This window comes from Nerophis lumbriciformis, linkage group LG07 (assembly GCF_033978685.3).
Source record: "Nerophis lumbriciformis linkage group LG07, RoL_Nlum_v2.1, whole genome shotgun sequence".
NCBI classification, from domain to species: Eukaryota; Metazoa; Chordata; class Actinopteri; order Syngnathiformes; family Syngnathidae; genus Nerophis; species Nerophis lumbriciformis.
In genome coordinates, this window is record NC_084554.2 from 23,690,514 (window position 1) to 23,705,674 (window position 15,161).

At 39.6% G+C, this 15,161-nt stretch overlaps 1 protein-coding gene across 1 annotated transcript in view; it reads right to left on the reverse strand.

Moving 5' to 3' along the window:
• The window catches only part of rttn (rotatin), a 91,415-nt gene that overhangs the window by 62,959 nt on the left and 13,295 nt on the right, over nt 1–15,161 (reverse strand). The window contains exons 13-17 of the mRNA XM_061965622.2: nt 9,892–10,004; nt 9,686–9,812; nt 7,563–7,688; nt 4,800–4,916; nt 4,067–4,206 (exon numbers count right to left, since the gene is read on the reverse strand). Coding sequence (XP_061821606.2) covers nt 4,067–4,206; nt 4,800–4,916; nt 7,563–7,688; nt 9,686–9,812; nt 9,892–10,004 — 623 coding nt within the window. The remainder of the gene's footprint in view (nt 1–4,066; nt 4,207–4,799; nt 4,917–7,562; nt 7,689–9,685; nt 9,813–9,891; nt 10,005–15,161) is intronic.

Genomic DNA, 15,161 nt, shown 5'->3' on the forward strand with positions numbered 1-15,161 from the left:
GGCCAAACAGCAACATTTTTGTTTTATCTGACCACAGAACTTTCCTCCAGAAGGTCTTATCTTTGTTCATGTGATCAGCAGAAAACTTTAGACGAGCCTTGAGGTGTCGCTTCTGGAGCAAGGGATTCCTTCTTGCATGTAGCCTCTCAGCCCATGGCGATGCAAAACCCGCTTGACTGGACACTGACACCTGTGTTCCAGCAGCTTCCAGTTCATTGCAGACCTGCTTTTTGGTGATTCTCGGTTGACTCCTGATCATCCTGACCAATTTTCTCTCAGCAGCAGGTGATCTTCCTGATCGTGGCAGTGACAAAACTGTGCCATGCACTTTATACTTACGAATAAGTGTCTGCACAATTGCTCTTGGGACCTTAAGCTGCTTTGAAATGGCTCCAAGTGACTTTCCTGACTTGTTCAAGTCAATGATTCGTTTTTTCAGATCTGTGCTGAGTTCCTTTGACTTTCCCACTGTCGCGTTTGTAACCGAGTCTAATAACTGCATCACATGAGCCCTATTTAAATGGTCTTAGAGAAGTCAACAGGTGTCATCAATCATAATCACTCACATGAAGTTAAGAGGCCATCTCATGAAGCTAATTTGATTTGATTGTAACTTTTCTACATCACCAAAATTGATAATGTATGTTGCTGTATGTATGCTCAAATCACTCTATCACAAAAAGTAAGAGTTGTAGAAATTATTGGAAACTCAAGACAGCCAAGTATATGTAAACTTTTGACCACGACCAATGTTCCCTCTAATTTTTCGTGTGTGTGAGCAAACACACAAACTCCCTGAGCATTCAGTGGAGCACATGTGAGCAACATCAGACGTGCACACTGTGGCCACACCAGCGTCACACCTGTCCCAAACCTGACATCATAACAATTTAAATGTTTTATTAAAATAATTTTCTGACATAAGTGATTTTGCCCTCTTACAATGACAATAACAAAAAAACATGTTTTTCATGACCTATGTGCTAGTATTGTATGTCTGGCTGCGGCTCCTGCCTTTAAAAGAAATGTTACCCCTTTCAGAGATTACATTTAGTTCCTGTTACTTTCTGTCTGTAAAATACATCTTTTTATTAGCATTTATGAAATCTAGTGACAATATTTCATGAATAATATCCTTAGATTAACATTCTTAATAAATGGCAGTAAAATAAGCACACATTAGATTGTGGAGTCAGAGTGTTACAACCTGGCATTTACACATTGTGTGGCGTTGGGGTTGTCCGACTTTTTGTGTGGCCATAAACACAGCACTGGCTAAGTGCCATGAATGCTTGTGTTGGTGCAGGTGAGAGAGCGAGCGGCTTCTGTTGAAACGACGGATGACAAAGTTGGTTAAAGCCTGGTTTGTATGGCAGAAAATTACCAGTTTTTATAGATAAAAGTGTTTTTTACTCATGTTTTTGGTGTGGTTACAAACGGTTTTGCTCAATAAAGTGATTGATGAAATTCCTGTTCGTAGTGTCTCTACAGACAATAATTGAACTGTGTTGACAAAGATTGTTTTATTCATTGGGGCCACTCTTGTTGTCACCTGTCACTCATAGAGTTGCATTGCAAAATCATACAGAATAAATTGTAATGTGTTTATTTTGTTTAGAGTTCAGATGGGATTTTTGATTTCCTGCGCGGCATTAATTTGCTGTGCGCAGAGGACGCGTGAGCAGTGCGCAATTGCGCAGGCGCGCACCTTAGAGGGAACGTTGACCACGACTGTAAAATATATATATATATATATATATATATATATATATTTATATACAAATACATATATACACGTGTGTATATATACACATATATATATATATATATATATATACACAGAAATGTGTGTATATATATATATATATATATATATATATATATATATATATATATATATATGTATGTATGTATGTATCAGTGACGTGATGTATGTATCTTTCCATGATGGCAGGTGAGGCCCCGCCTCACCTGCCATCATGGAAAGAAAAAAAATGTAAAAAGAAAAACATTTTATTAAATTGTTATATGAATCCAGTGATTATACTATAAAGTTATTTTCCATTTAACTTCACCAGTTTTAGATTATTTTTATTTAAAATCGCTGAATTTTCACATTTGCCGTTTAAATACTGAGAAGAGACGGTGCAGTGAACAGCAGCCAGTTGAGGCACGTCACTGCGTTGTGCCTCAACATGGATTGCGGACTCGGCTAACTGCTGGCCTGCTGTGCAGTGAGACCGTATTGCTATATGAACTATATTATACATTTCCATAGTTTAGTTAGCTGAGGTATATAATGTACAGTGTATTTTGTCAACAACTGTATGTGTGTAACGTATTTCTTGTGCTGAGCGATCATAAAACGGCTGCAAAAGACGCACTGGCTGGGGCTCGCAGTAATCCCGCCTCCTGCACCCCCGCCATAGAATGCAACCCCTGACGGGAGTGTTATATCAACTAAAGCCCACACTTAAACTTTCCACGTGCAAGATTGAATCTATATAAAAAATGTATTTCATAAAAGCCAAAAAGTGCAAAAACAATAATGTTCGTGTTGGAGGAGTTTTGAACATTAGGTACACCTGCAATTCACAACTCCTCCAACACGAACATTATTGTTTTTGCACTTTTTGGCTTCTTATTAAATAACTTTTGTAACCTATTTTTATGGGCTTTCCTCTTTGTGATAAGTTCCTGTTATGCGCTGTTATACAGTATATGCCTTGAGCTCTTATTTTGAAGGCGCTAAGAGCGGAAGTGATGACACGTTGGAGTGGAGCGGAGGTTTTTGAAAGAAGGTAAATAAAGTGGTCCTTGTGTAAACTGGAGCCTCCGTGTTTGTTATTTTGTAGTTTCATACAGTATAGGCGACATTTATAAACCCTCGGTTACACTTTTTTAAATAGATTCAATCTTGCACGTGGAAAGTTTCTTTAGTTGATATAACACTTCCGTCAGGGGTGCATTAATCCAGCACAACAGTGGCGCATGGACTTCATTTATAAGTAAAGGTAAGACCATAATAACGTTTTCTTTATTAAATGTGCTTTTTTGTGTGCTACAGTTTGTATGTGTAAAGTTAAAGTTAAGTTAAAGTACCAATGATTGTCACACACACAGTAGGTGTAATGAAATGTGTCCTCTGCATTTGACCCATCCCCTTGATCACCCCCTGGGAGGTGAGGGGAGCAGTGGGCAGCAGCGGCGCCGCGCCCTGGAATAATTTTTGGTGATTTAACCCCCAATTCCAACCCTTGATGCTTAGTGCCAAGCAGGGAAGAATGCTGGTATGAGCTTTTAAACATAACCCGTTAACTGCTGCCAATCAAATGGTGAATAAGATACACTTTAGGGTTCATATGTTTGTAAATCTGACTGTGATGAAGTCAGTGCCTCACCAGCCATGAACCTCACCGCACGTCACTGGTATGTATGTATGTATGTATGTATGTATATATATATCCAAACCAAAAGACATTTCAAGTAAACTTTTCTTTCTGTCACTCGCACACACGCAAGCACACACGCACACACACGTGCACACACGCGCACACACACGTGCACACACGCGCACACACACACCAGTGACCCATGGTGATACAGCCGCAATGCACACAACCGCACCAAAAAAGTGTCTCATAAGTTGATAAGTTATAAAATAACAGATCAGTTTTGATGTAAATTTTAAGATCATGGTGATCAATTAAATAGACTAATCAAATGACTATCGAGCAATTAAAAAATGTGATAAACAGTAATAACGAAAGACACTTTCCGACGTTGCATAAAAAGCTATTTCTGGTTCACACTTCAGTTTTGTGAACAATGGTACCTGTGTGTATCACACAAACAACACAGAAAATTCAATGAAAATTAACTTTTGAAGCAAATTGTCGGGAAATTTTGATTCAACCACAACGTTTTCCAATTCGGAGGTTCTACTTTAATTACTTTGCAGAGGAAGAACACTTTTCGAGTGCAGTACACACACACACTCACACAATTTAACACATGCACACAAGTGCAGGGACTTAGGGAGGCATCATTTGAAATGTTGACTCACGTGTTCTGTCTAGTGAAAAGAAGCCTGAGAGATGCTTTTAACTTGGCTGTGCTTGGAAACATGTCATTTCTCGCCACCTCCGACGTGTCACTTAGCAGCAGGACACAGCTTCCCAGTGACTCCTCGGTGCTCGCATAACCCTGTCACACACACACACACACACACACACACACACACACACACACACACACACACACACACACACACACACACACACACACACACACACGTTCAAACAACTTCGGCAGACAATAAAGTGAACAATGAGGAATTCCAGCTAGGGAGCACGAGAGTAAGTAAAATATGCATCACTTTGAGTACGGGTGGTATAATTCTGCCTCTTGATGACAGGATGGGTGCATTTCTGAATGGTCTCCTTTAATTAAATCACACTTGACAGCCTTGTCACATCCTCATGCATATTTATGGTGAATTTTCTGGCTTTCTGCTGCCTGAAACAGAACAATTAATAACAGCATGTTTTTTCTCCCCCAGTCAACCCAAAAAGGAAACAATAAAAATGGAACTATGTAAATGAGACAATAAGTAAATATTGTTCTCTGGCAGCTCAATAAACAGCCTTTGTTGGTCCAAGAGCGCTACATTTGCACTTTTGAGCGCAGTAATTTTGATTAAGAGGAAACATCCGCCCCTCCATTCCCCAGCTCCATTAATATTACCTAATAAATTCCGAGCATGATAGCACTCTGTGCGCTGTGTGGTACAACAACACCTGTAATATGGTGATGACCCGGGAAAGTGCCGCACTGAATCTGTCCCAGGTTGACGGCGTCATCATCAATCGTCCCTTGAGCAGGAATAGCAGGATATCCTTGGCAGCAACATTCACCTGTAGATCACAGGTTAAGTGCTGAATTGACGTTTAGCACAGTAGATAAAGACAGCAGGTAATGCAAGTGACAGACTTTTAAATGTCTAATACTACGTGATGCTGGCAGTTTTACAGCGTTAATATAATGTTTGAGAGCTTTACAAGGCCCGCGTTGGTCATAACTGCTATGCGGGCCTTTTGTTTAATTACTATTATTCCTCACAACCAGGACTTAAACTAACGTCTCTAAAAGCGACGGCTGGTGAAAGTCAATTTGCATGAATGACCTTGTCCCAGGATCCTTAAAGTGGATACAATTAACTTTTTTTTTTTCAAATAAAGCATCACTGTGGGGTTTTCCTAAAGAGAAATAAACTCATTATTGAGTTACTCTAGTTTCAAGGTGACTGTGAAGTTATGATAGTAATTCGCTATCACTCTCACTTTGGTTTGAATTATACAAAAACCAAAAGAAGTGCATTAAAATGTGTGAAATGAAAATGCACTCATCATTTGTACAGCAACTGACAACTAGCAAAAGACAATTAGCAAAATTAAGGTAGTATAACATAATTATTGTACTGTAATATTTGATGTTTAAGAATACTTTTTTGTTTCATGTCGGTGCCACTAGTTACTATTACCTGAAGCAATTAGACACTGCATTCCTAATTATAACTATAGGCCAGGCCAAAATAAATTTTACATTGTTGTCAGCATTATTTTGGACCAAATTAATGTAATGTACATGTAATGTAATGATTATATGGAATAATAATAATAATAATAATAATAATAATAATAATAATAATAATAATTCAAACGCAATAAACTTGTATTTCTCATTAGTATTTTTTACCATTGTAATTGTAAGGTCAACATCTTTCAGTTATCCTAAATAAGTAAACAAATATAAAGATAAAATGGACTCTCAATCTCTGTTAGCAAAAATGTAACTTTAATAAATATTGATCTCCTTGAAGTGCAGTTTTCCCAATTGAAAAAAATGGGTCTGGTGGTTTGGTTTGTTGTCTTTTTTTGTTGTTGTTGTTGCCATTACTTTCCAACCAATTTGGCATACTGGCTCGTTCGTCCCTGTTGATGAGCCCATCTTGCTCATTTGGTTTAATGCTAAAATATTTCCACACAGGGACATTTGGATTTGCAATTAACTTTTTTCCCTCTAATTTGTGTTACTAGCGAGTAGCGACTAGCAAGGTTCTGTTGGTGCATCCCGAGTGTGTGTAAACTTGCGGTCCTTCCTACGCCCACCGAGACAAAAATTGTGGATGGCTGACAAGAGAATTCATTGTGTTAATTAAATTTTACGATTGAATAAACACGATGCACAGAGTGAACACTTTAGCAATCTAATTGGAAGCAACAAACACACAGACTACAGACATGTTATTTAACAAAGTAATCAAGTTCACATGTATTTATATTTGGTTTAATTGATTTAATGACCCAGGTTTAGATAACTCCTCCTCTTTGTCTGCTAAATTGCCCAACCGATGAGCCAATTTTCCCGAGTGGGTCTCTGTGTCTGCATCTCTCTAAGTAACTAGAGTGTGTGTGCATCTGACAGTCGGGAAGAAAATCGGTCTTACTTGGATGGGAGAGTGGTTTGGTGCCATCTGTTGGTTTGTATTCTCTGTAGAAGTGAGTATACAGATATATAGACTTTTGTTGCTAGGAGCAATAGATACACACCTGTCCTCATTTGATTATTAGTGTTCCCACCTGTGCCTTCGATAATCATTTGGTAAGTGATCACCTTTTGTTAAGTCCTGTTTTTTTGGTTTTGCTATGCTATGCTCGGCTGAACTAGCTTTGATTCTTTGGTGCACTTCCAGCCGTATGTCGTTTTGGATTATCGCTTATCTTTGTGGATTGAAAAATTGTTACCCGTACGCTGCATCTCCTGCTTGTCTTTCCGCATACTGAGGAACACGACCTCGCTACCATGCAACCAGCTCCCAACTAACACCTAAAGCTTCAATATAAAGTAAGGGTGATTGATCCAGATTTTGATACTGTCCATACATAGTGTAGTATCAGTATATAAACGATTATCAGTGATTATATTGCCATTTTTCGTTTTCTTATTATCATTACAATTTTTTATTTTTTTTGGTTGTTTTTGTTATTGTTGACAAACTCAGGAAATAAATCTCTAGATACATTAATAATTTGAGGGCAAAGCCCAAAAGGTTTCAATAGAAGCCAATAGTAGTTTCTAATTTAGTTTAGTTATTGTGCAAATTGTATGTAGCATTCAATACTGCATATATCATACACCATCTGAATCAAAGTTTAAAAAGATATGCTTTATAAAAATGATCGGAGGGGGTTCCTGTGGAGAAATGGCAACTAGTGACGTCTGAGGAAGGTTTGTTTATGAGCCAAAACAAGCAACAGCCATTTTGTCGCTATGTATTTGAAACAGCTGCAACCATAAACTTCTTGCTGTGACGGAGTACAATAATCCTTGAGAGTTTAAAGAATAGCAGTAGAAAACTGCGACAGCTCAGAAAAGAAACACGATGACATGGACTATGTCCAAAAAAAATTCCCCTCTTGGCCTTAAACCCAGTTACAGCATGCTTGTATAACGGTGTTTCTATATTACATTGAAATCCTAAAAAAGCCATGGTTTCCCACCTTCTCTGCAGAATCCTGGAGGCCAAAGGCGCTTATTTCATAGAGCACCCTGTGGTGTAGGAGGAAGTTAATTCTGCCGCTGGCTCCGGATTCTTGCAGCAACACATTCTGGATGCCGAGGCAATCCTGTCGGGGGTTGGGGGAGATGCATATAATCACACTAAATAAAACAGGTTACTAATTATCACCATCATCTCACTTGTTCTCACATGTAAGAAACAGAGTTGTGCTCAACAGTGAGATGCTGCAATCACTCTGGTTCATTGAGAATGCAACAATAAACAGACCTGCGTCCACTCTTGTTGTTGTTTTAGCCATGAACTTGCACTCTCCTTTAAAGGCCTACTGAAACACACTACTACCGACCACGCAGTCTGATAGTTTATATATCAATGATGAAATCTTAACATTGCGACACATGCCAATACGGCCGGGTTAGTTTACTAAAGTGCAATTTTAAATTTCGCGCGACATAAATAAATAAATGATAAATGGGTTATACTTGTATAGCGCTTTTCTACCTTCAAGGTACTCAAAGCGCTTTGACAGTATTTCCACATTCACCCATTCACACACACATTCACACAATGATTGCGGGAGCTGCCATGCAAGGCGCTAACCAGCAGCCATCAGGAGCAAGGGGTGAAGTGTCTTGCCCAAGGACACAACGGACATGACTAGGATGGTAGAAGGTGGGGATTGAACCCCAGTAACCAGCAACCCTCCGATTGCTGGCAAGGCCACTCTACCAACTTCGCCATGCTGTCCCCATATCCTGCTGAAAACGTCTCAGTATGATGACGTCAGCGCGTGACATCGCGGATTGTGGAGGACATTTTGAGACAGCATGATGGCCAGCTATTAAGTCGTCTCTTTCATCGCAAAATTCCACAGTATTCTGGACATCTGTGTTGGTTAATCTTTTGCAATTTGTTCAATGAACAATGGAGACAGCAAAGAAGAAAGCTGTAGGAGGGAAGCGGTGTATTGCGGCCGACTTTAGCAACACAAACACGGCCGGTGTTTCATTGTTTACATTCCCGAAAGATGACAGTCAATCTTTACCATTGGCCTGTGGAGAACTGGGACAACAGAGACTCTTACCAGGAGGACTTTGAGTTGGATATGCAGACACGGTACCGTGAGTACGCTTCCAAACATTTGATCGCTTGCCCGTACGTGCGTGCCGCTATGTGCATGTCACGTAAATAATTCAATGTATACACCCTGATGATAATCTTGTGTGATGACTGTATTATGATGATAGTATATATGATAGCATATATCTGTATCATGAATCAATTTAAGTGGACCCCGACTTAAACAAGTTGAAAAACTTATTCGGGTGTTACAATTTAGTGGTCAATTGTACGGAATATGTACTTCACTGTGCAACCTACTAATAAAAGTCTCAAAAAGTCTCACGTACGTAACTTTGGGGAAATATATGTGCTGTATGAACTTTGGGGAGGTGAACGGTACTTTGGGCTGTGGGATTGAGTGTGTTGTGCAGGTGTTTGAGTTGTACTGGCGGGTTATATGAACGGGAGGGTGGAGGTGTTTGGTATGCGGTATTAATTTGTGGCATATTAAATATAAGCCTGGTTGTGTTGTGGCTAATAGAGTATATATATGTCTAGTGTTTATTTACTGTTTTAGTCATTCCCAGCTGAATATCAGGTCCCACCCGCCTCTCACGGCATCTTCCCTATCTGAATCGCTCCCACTGCCCTCTAGTCCTTCACTCTCACTTTCCTCATCCACAAATCTTTCATCCTCGCTCAAATTAATGGGGAAATTGTCGCTTTCTCGGTCCGAATCGCTCTCGCTGCTGGTGGCCATGATTGTAAACAATGTGCGGATTTGAGGAGCTCCACAACCTGTGACGTCACGGTACTCGTCTGCTACTTCCGGTAGAGCCAAGGCTTTTTTGTCAGCGACCAAAAGTTGCGAACTTTATCGTCGATGTTCTCTACTAAATCCTTTTAGCAAAAATATGGCAATATCGCGAAATGATCAAGTATGACACATAGAATGGCCCTGCTATCCCCGTTTAAATAAGAAAATCGCATTTCAGTAGGCCTTTAAACACTGACTATCTGTGGAACCTGTCATGCTCTGACCTTGACCACATTTAATGCACATGTGTAGGTCTCCATCTTGACAGGCAGCAAAGGATGCGACAACAGCTTGAGGAGCAGTTTCTGACTCTCAGTCTGGAGGACAGGACTAGGCTGATCAGACGTCCACCTGATCACACACGCAATTACGTCATTCAAAATATCATTAACTAGAGGCAGCGGTACTGGTGATCTTTTTTAATACTCACAAGTAGGAGCAGACATGAACATATTCCTTGACAACGGGTAAGTGTTCATGAAATGGTAAGCCATCTATTGCCTGGTCCGCCAGCTCCAGCATTTCCAGCCAATTCTTCTCTTCCTTAATCAATAAATATATGACATGATGGTGTGTTAACTTAGAAAAGTCAAACCAATACACACACCCACAAACATACTTAATATATGTATACAGGATAGCCCCTTGATGTAATTGAATGTGGCGCACCGCCACAGCCTTTTCATTACCACCCCAGCTTGAAAATAAGTTGGGGTTTTTTTTACACACACACACACGCACAGTTTTTATATACACTTTTATATATATATATATATATATATATATATATATATATATATACACACACACACACATTATGTATATACACATAATATATATACATATATACATACATATTCACATAATATATATACATACATATACACATAATAAATATACATATATATATACATACACATAATATATATACATACAAATACACACACATATATACATACAGTATATATTATATATATTATATATACATACAGTATATATTATTTATATATATATATATATTAGGGCTGCAACAACTAATCGATTAAATTCGATTATAAAAATAGTTGGCGATTAATTTAGTCATCGATTCGTTGGATCTATGCTATGCGCATGCGCAGAGGCAATTTTTAAATTTTTTATTTTTAATAAACCTTTATTTATAAACTGCAACATGTACAAACAGCTGAGAAACAATAATCAAAATAAGTATGGTGCCAGTATGCTGGGTTTTTTTTTTCAATGAAATACTGGAAAGGATATAAATGTAGTTTGTCTCTTTTATCCGATTATTAATCGATTAATTCGAAGTAATAGTCGACAGATTAATCGATTATCAAATTAATCGTTATTTGCAGCCCTAATATATATATATATATATATACACACACACACACACACATACATACATACATACATAAATACATATATATATATATATATATATATATATATATATATATATATATATATATATATATATATATATATATATATATATACATATATATATATATGTATATGTATGTATATATATATATTTATTAGGGGTGTAACGGTACACAAACATTTCGGTTCGGTACGTACCTTGGTTTAGAGGTCACGGTTCGGTTCATTTTCGGTACAGTAATAAAACAACAAAATATACATTTTTTTGGTTATTTATTGACCAAATTTGTAAACAATGGCTTTATCCTTTTAACATTGGGAACACTATAATAATTCTGCCCACGTTAATCAACATTAAACTGCCTCAAGTTTTTGCTCAGATTAAATAAAATGACAAAACTTTTCTTCTACATATTAAAAGTGCAACATTAAACAGTTTCAAGTCAATTCATCATGCTTAATTTATTACAGCATTTGGGAAGCCTGCAGTTGATTTTTTTTATGTAAATGTTTTATTTTTATCAACATGTGATAGCAGGGACCCTGCCATTCAAAACTAGGATTTCTAATGATTAATGTACCGTATTTTTCGGAGTATAAGTCGCACCGGAGTATAAGTCGCACCTGCCGAAAATGCATAATAAAGAAGGAAAAGAACATATATAAATCGCACTGGAGCCCGGCCAAACTATGAAAAAAACTGTGACTTATAGTTCGAAAAATACAGTAACTATAGCTGAAAAAAATGGTACAATAGCAATAGGAAAGACTATTCATCCCTGAACACCATGGAGTTCATGTAGGCTTAATGATGCAGTTACATTATTATATCAACTCCCAGAGACAGAAACTCTTCATTTAACATAATGTCCTTTTTTGCTGCTTCAACACAGCTCAATCAACACAGAAAAAGGTAAAGTGAAATAACAGACAAACAGGGCTTTGCTGTCCGTAACACACACACACACGCACACACACACACACACCGCAAAATGAGCTAACGTTACGCTAAAAGCGAATTAGCCTTCACCTCAAGCCAGGACTGCGAACGAGCTGCGCTGCCTTTTATATTTCTAGAAAGTCAACGGGCTCATAGTGATGTTACTAGTAGTTGACTGGGAGGTGTTTATTATACAAACCCTGTTTCCATATGAGTTGGGAAATTGTGTTAGATGTAAATATAAACGGAATACAATGATTTGCAAATCATTTTCAACCCATATTCAGTTGAATATGCTACAAAGACAACATATTTGATGTTCAAACTGATAAACATTTTTTTTTTTGCAAATAATCATTAACTTTAGAATTTGACGCCAACAACACGTGACAAAGAAGTTGGGAAAGGTGGCAATAAATACTGATAACTTTGAGGAATGCTCATCAAACACTTATTTGGAACATCCCACAGGTGTGCAGGCTAATTGGGAACAGGTGGGTGCCATGATTGGGTATAAAAACAGCTTCCCAAAAAATGCTCAGTCTTTCACAAGAAAGGTTGGGGCGAGGTACACCCCTTTGTCCACAACTGCGTGAGCAAATAGTCAAACAGTTTAAGAACAACGTTTCTCAAAGTGCAATTGCAAGAAATGTAGGGATTTCAACATCTGCGTCCATAATATCATCAAAAGGTTCAGAGAATCGGCAACCAACATTGAATGACCGTGACCTTCGATCCCTCAGACGGCACTGTATCAAAAACCGACATCAACCTCTAAAGGATATCACCACATGGGCTCAGGAACACTTCAGAAAACCACTGTCACTGAATACAGTTCGTCGCTACATCTGTAAGTGCAAGTTAAAGCTCTACTATGCAAAGCGAAAGCCATTCATCAACAACATCCAGAAACGCTGCCGGCTTCTCTGGGCCCGAGATCATCTAAGATGGACTCATGCAAAGTGGAAAAGTGTTCTGTGGTCTGACGAGTCCACATTTCAAATTGTTTTTGGAAATATTCGACATCGTGTCATCCGGACCAAAGGGGAAGCAAACCATCCAGACTGTTATCGACGCAAAGTTCAAAAGCCAGCATCTGTGATGGTATGGGGGTGCATTAGTGCCCATTGTATGGGTAACTTACACATCTGTGAAGGCACCATTAATGCTGAAAGGTACATACAGGTTTTGGAATATCATATGCTGCCATCTAAGCGCCGTCTTTTTCATGGACGCCCCTGCTTATTTCAGCAAGACAATGCCAAGCCACATTCAGCACGTGTTACAACAGCGTGGCTTCGTAAAAAAAGAGTGCAGGTACTTTTCTGGCCTGCCTGCAGTCCAGACCTGTCTCCCATCGAAAATGTGTGGCGCATGATGAAGCGTAAAATACGACAGCGGAGACCCCGGACTGTTGAATGACTGAAGCTCTACATAAAACAGGAATGGGAAAGAATTCCACTTTCAAAGCTTCAACAATTAATTTCCTGCAATTAATTGCTCTGCAAGTTGCTCTCTCAACTGTGGTTCCATTGAAGCAACTACTTCACGTAATTCACGTTCTCCACCAACAAAGTTGGTACCATTGTCCATGAAGAGTTCAAAGGGTTTTTTGAGTAATCCTGTGGCTCCTTCGTATTCTGGTGAAAGTGATGCAAGTCGACTGTCTGAAGGCGGAGACCATCCAGCCTTGAGCGCTCTCAACTCTTCTGGAAAAAAAATCTCCTTGAACCCTTTGCAATATAATCTTTTTGGTTTGCAGAAAATCCACAGCGGAAGGTGAGGATGAAGCACTAGCATCAGCCGCCCCATGAAAGGAGCTAGCTGTCTCTTGTAGAAGCTGATTCCATGTGGAGAACTTACTGAAATCAGTAAGATGAGTGGATGAAACACTGTAAATAGTTCCAACGAAGGCGGATTTCCTCAACTCTGTGGCATCCGGTTTCGGTTCAGTATATGGGGATTCAGTGGTAACGTGCAGACAGGAAGGCTGATGGGAAGATACGGAGATTACAGACGGACCTTGTAGGGACCAGCCTAGGTTGGTACAGACTGCTATGGGCCCGCCAGATGGGCCTGCTCGCACCGGCTCTGTAGGAGCAAGAAGCTGAGACATATCAGAACCTATGAGGAATAGCGGTTGCGCTCGATGGATAGGCAGCAAAGGAAGGTCTTTGAGGTGCTCGTAGAGTTTTTGGAAGGCCGCTACTGGATATGTGTGCTGAGATAGGCTCAGATTCTCAGCTGTGAAGGCATTTTTAATCCAATACTTATTGCTTGGCTTGAAGATGGGGGAGACGTGAAGGCTGACTGACGAACCATTGAGCACTTTCACTTCTTGAACAGTTCTCAGGTGAAGGGTTGCAGGATGCTTAGCAAGTTGTAGCTGCTCTACTGCATAAGAGAGGATGAGTGTTCTCTCAGAACTATCACCGAGCACAGCAAATGTCTCTAGAGTGCGGTCTCCATTTTGTAAGAGCACTTTAAGAACAACTTTCAGCAAAACTCTTTGAGGGCTTTGAAGCTGTTCTAGGTAGACTGTGGGTTTTTGGTTAATCATCATCAGGACTTGTTGAGATGACTCTTGGATCGTGTCATGCAGTACAGTGAGGTGCGTCTCTTTGCATAATTTACAAGGGCGTTTAAGCGTACATGCTGCAGCTTTGGATCTACTTATTGATCTCACTGGTATTCAGTTTCTTGAAGTCCAGACATGAGTTGAGATAATGCTCCTTACAGTTGCAAAATGGACAATAAGGACTAGGTTTAAAGGGTTGTGACTTTGTCAGATTGGTGCTCTGGCTGCTACCAGTCTCACCAGAACATAGGAGAACTGATGCTGTCCTTTGTTTGGGCCATGGACCATTATTCTCCCTCTTGGCAGGAGGAGGCCCCGAGTTGTAGAGGTGAGTGACTCGGCTGGCCAGGCGCTGAGCTTGAGCTTTAACTTGGAGCCAGGATGCCAGGTCGGGCAGGGTGTAAGTTTGGTTGGTACCTGGCTGTAGGATGCCTCGACAAAGACAGTATTCCATAAATCCGTCTCGGTGAGCAGGAGGCATTTTACTTATGAGGCGGTCAACGTGAGAACCACATTTGAGCTCGTATCCAAGGGGTCCCTCTAAAGTCCGCAGCATACCAACTAAGGTCTGAACTGAGAGAGCGAAGGTGTCGAAAGCTTCTGCATCCCCCACTTTGATGGCTGGTGAGTTAAGGATAGCTCCTAGTTCACTCTGTACTAGTTGTCTGGGCTGGCCATATTTGTCTTGTAGAGCCCCTAGCGCAGCCGTGTACGGTTTTGGGTCATACATGAATGACTTGGCTAACTGCAGAGCGTTAGGGAGTTTGAGCTGATTTAGTAGAACTTGATATTTATA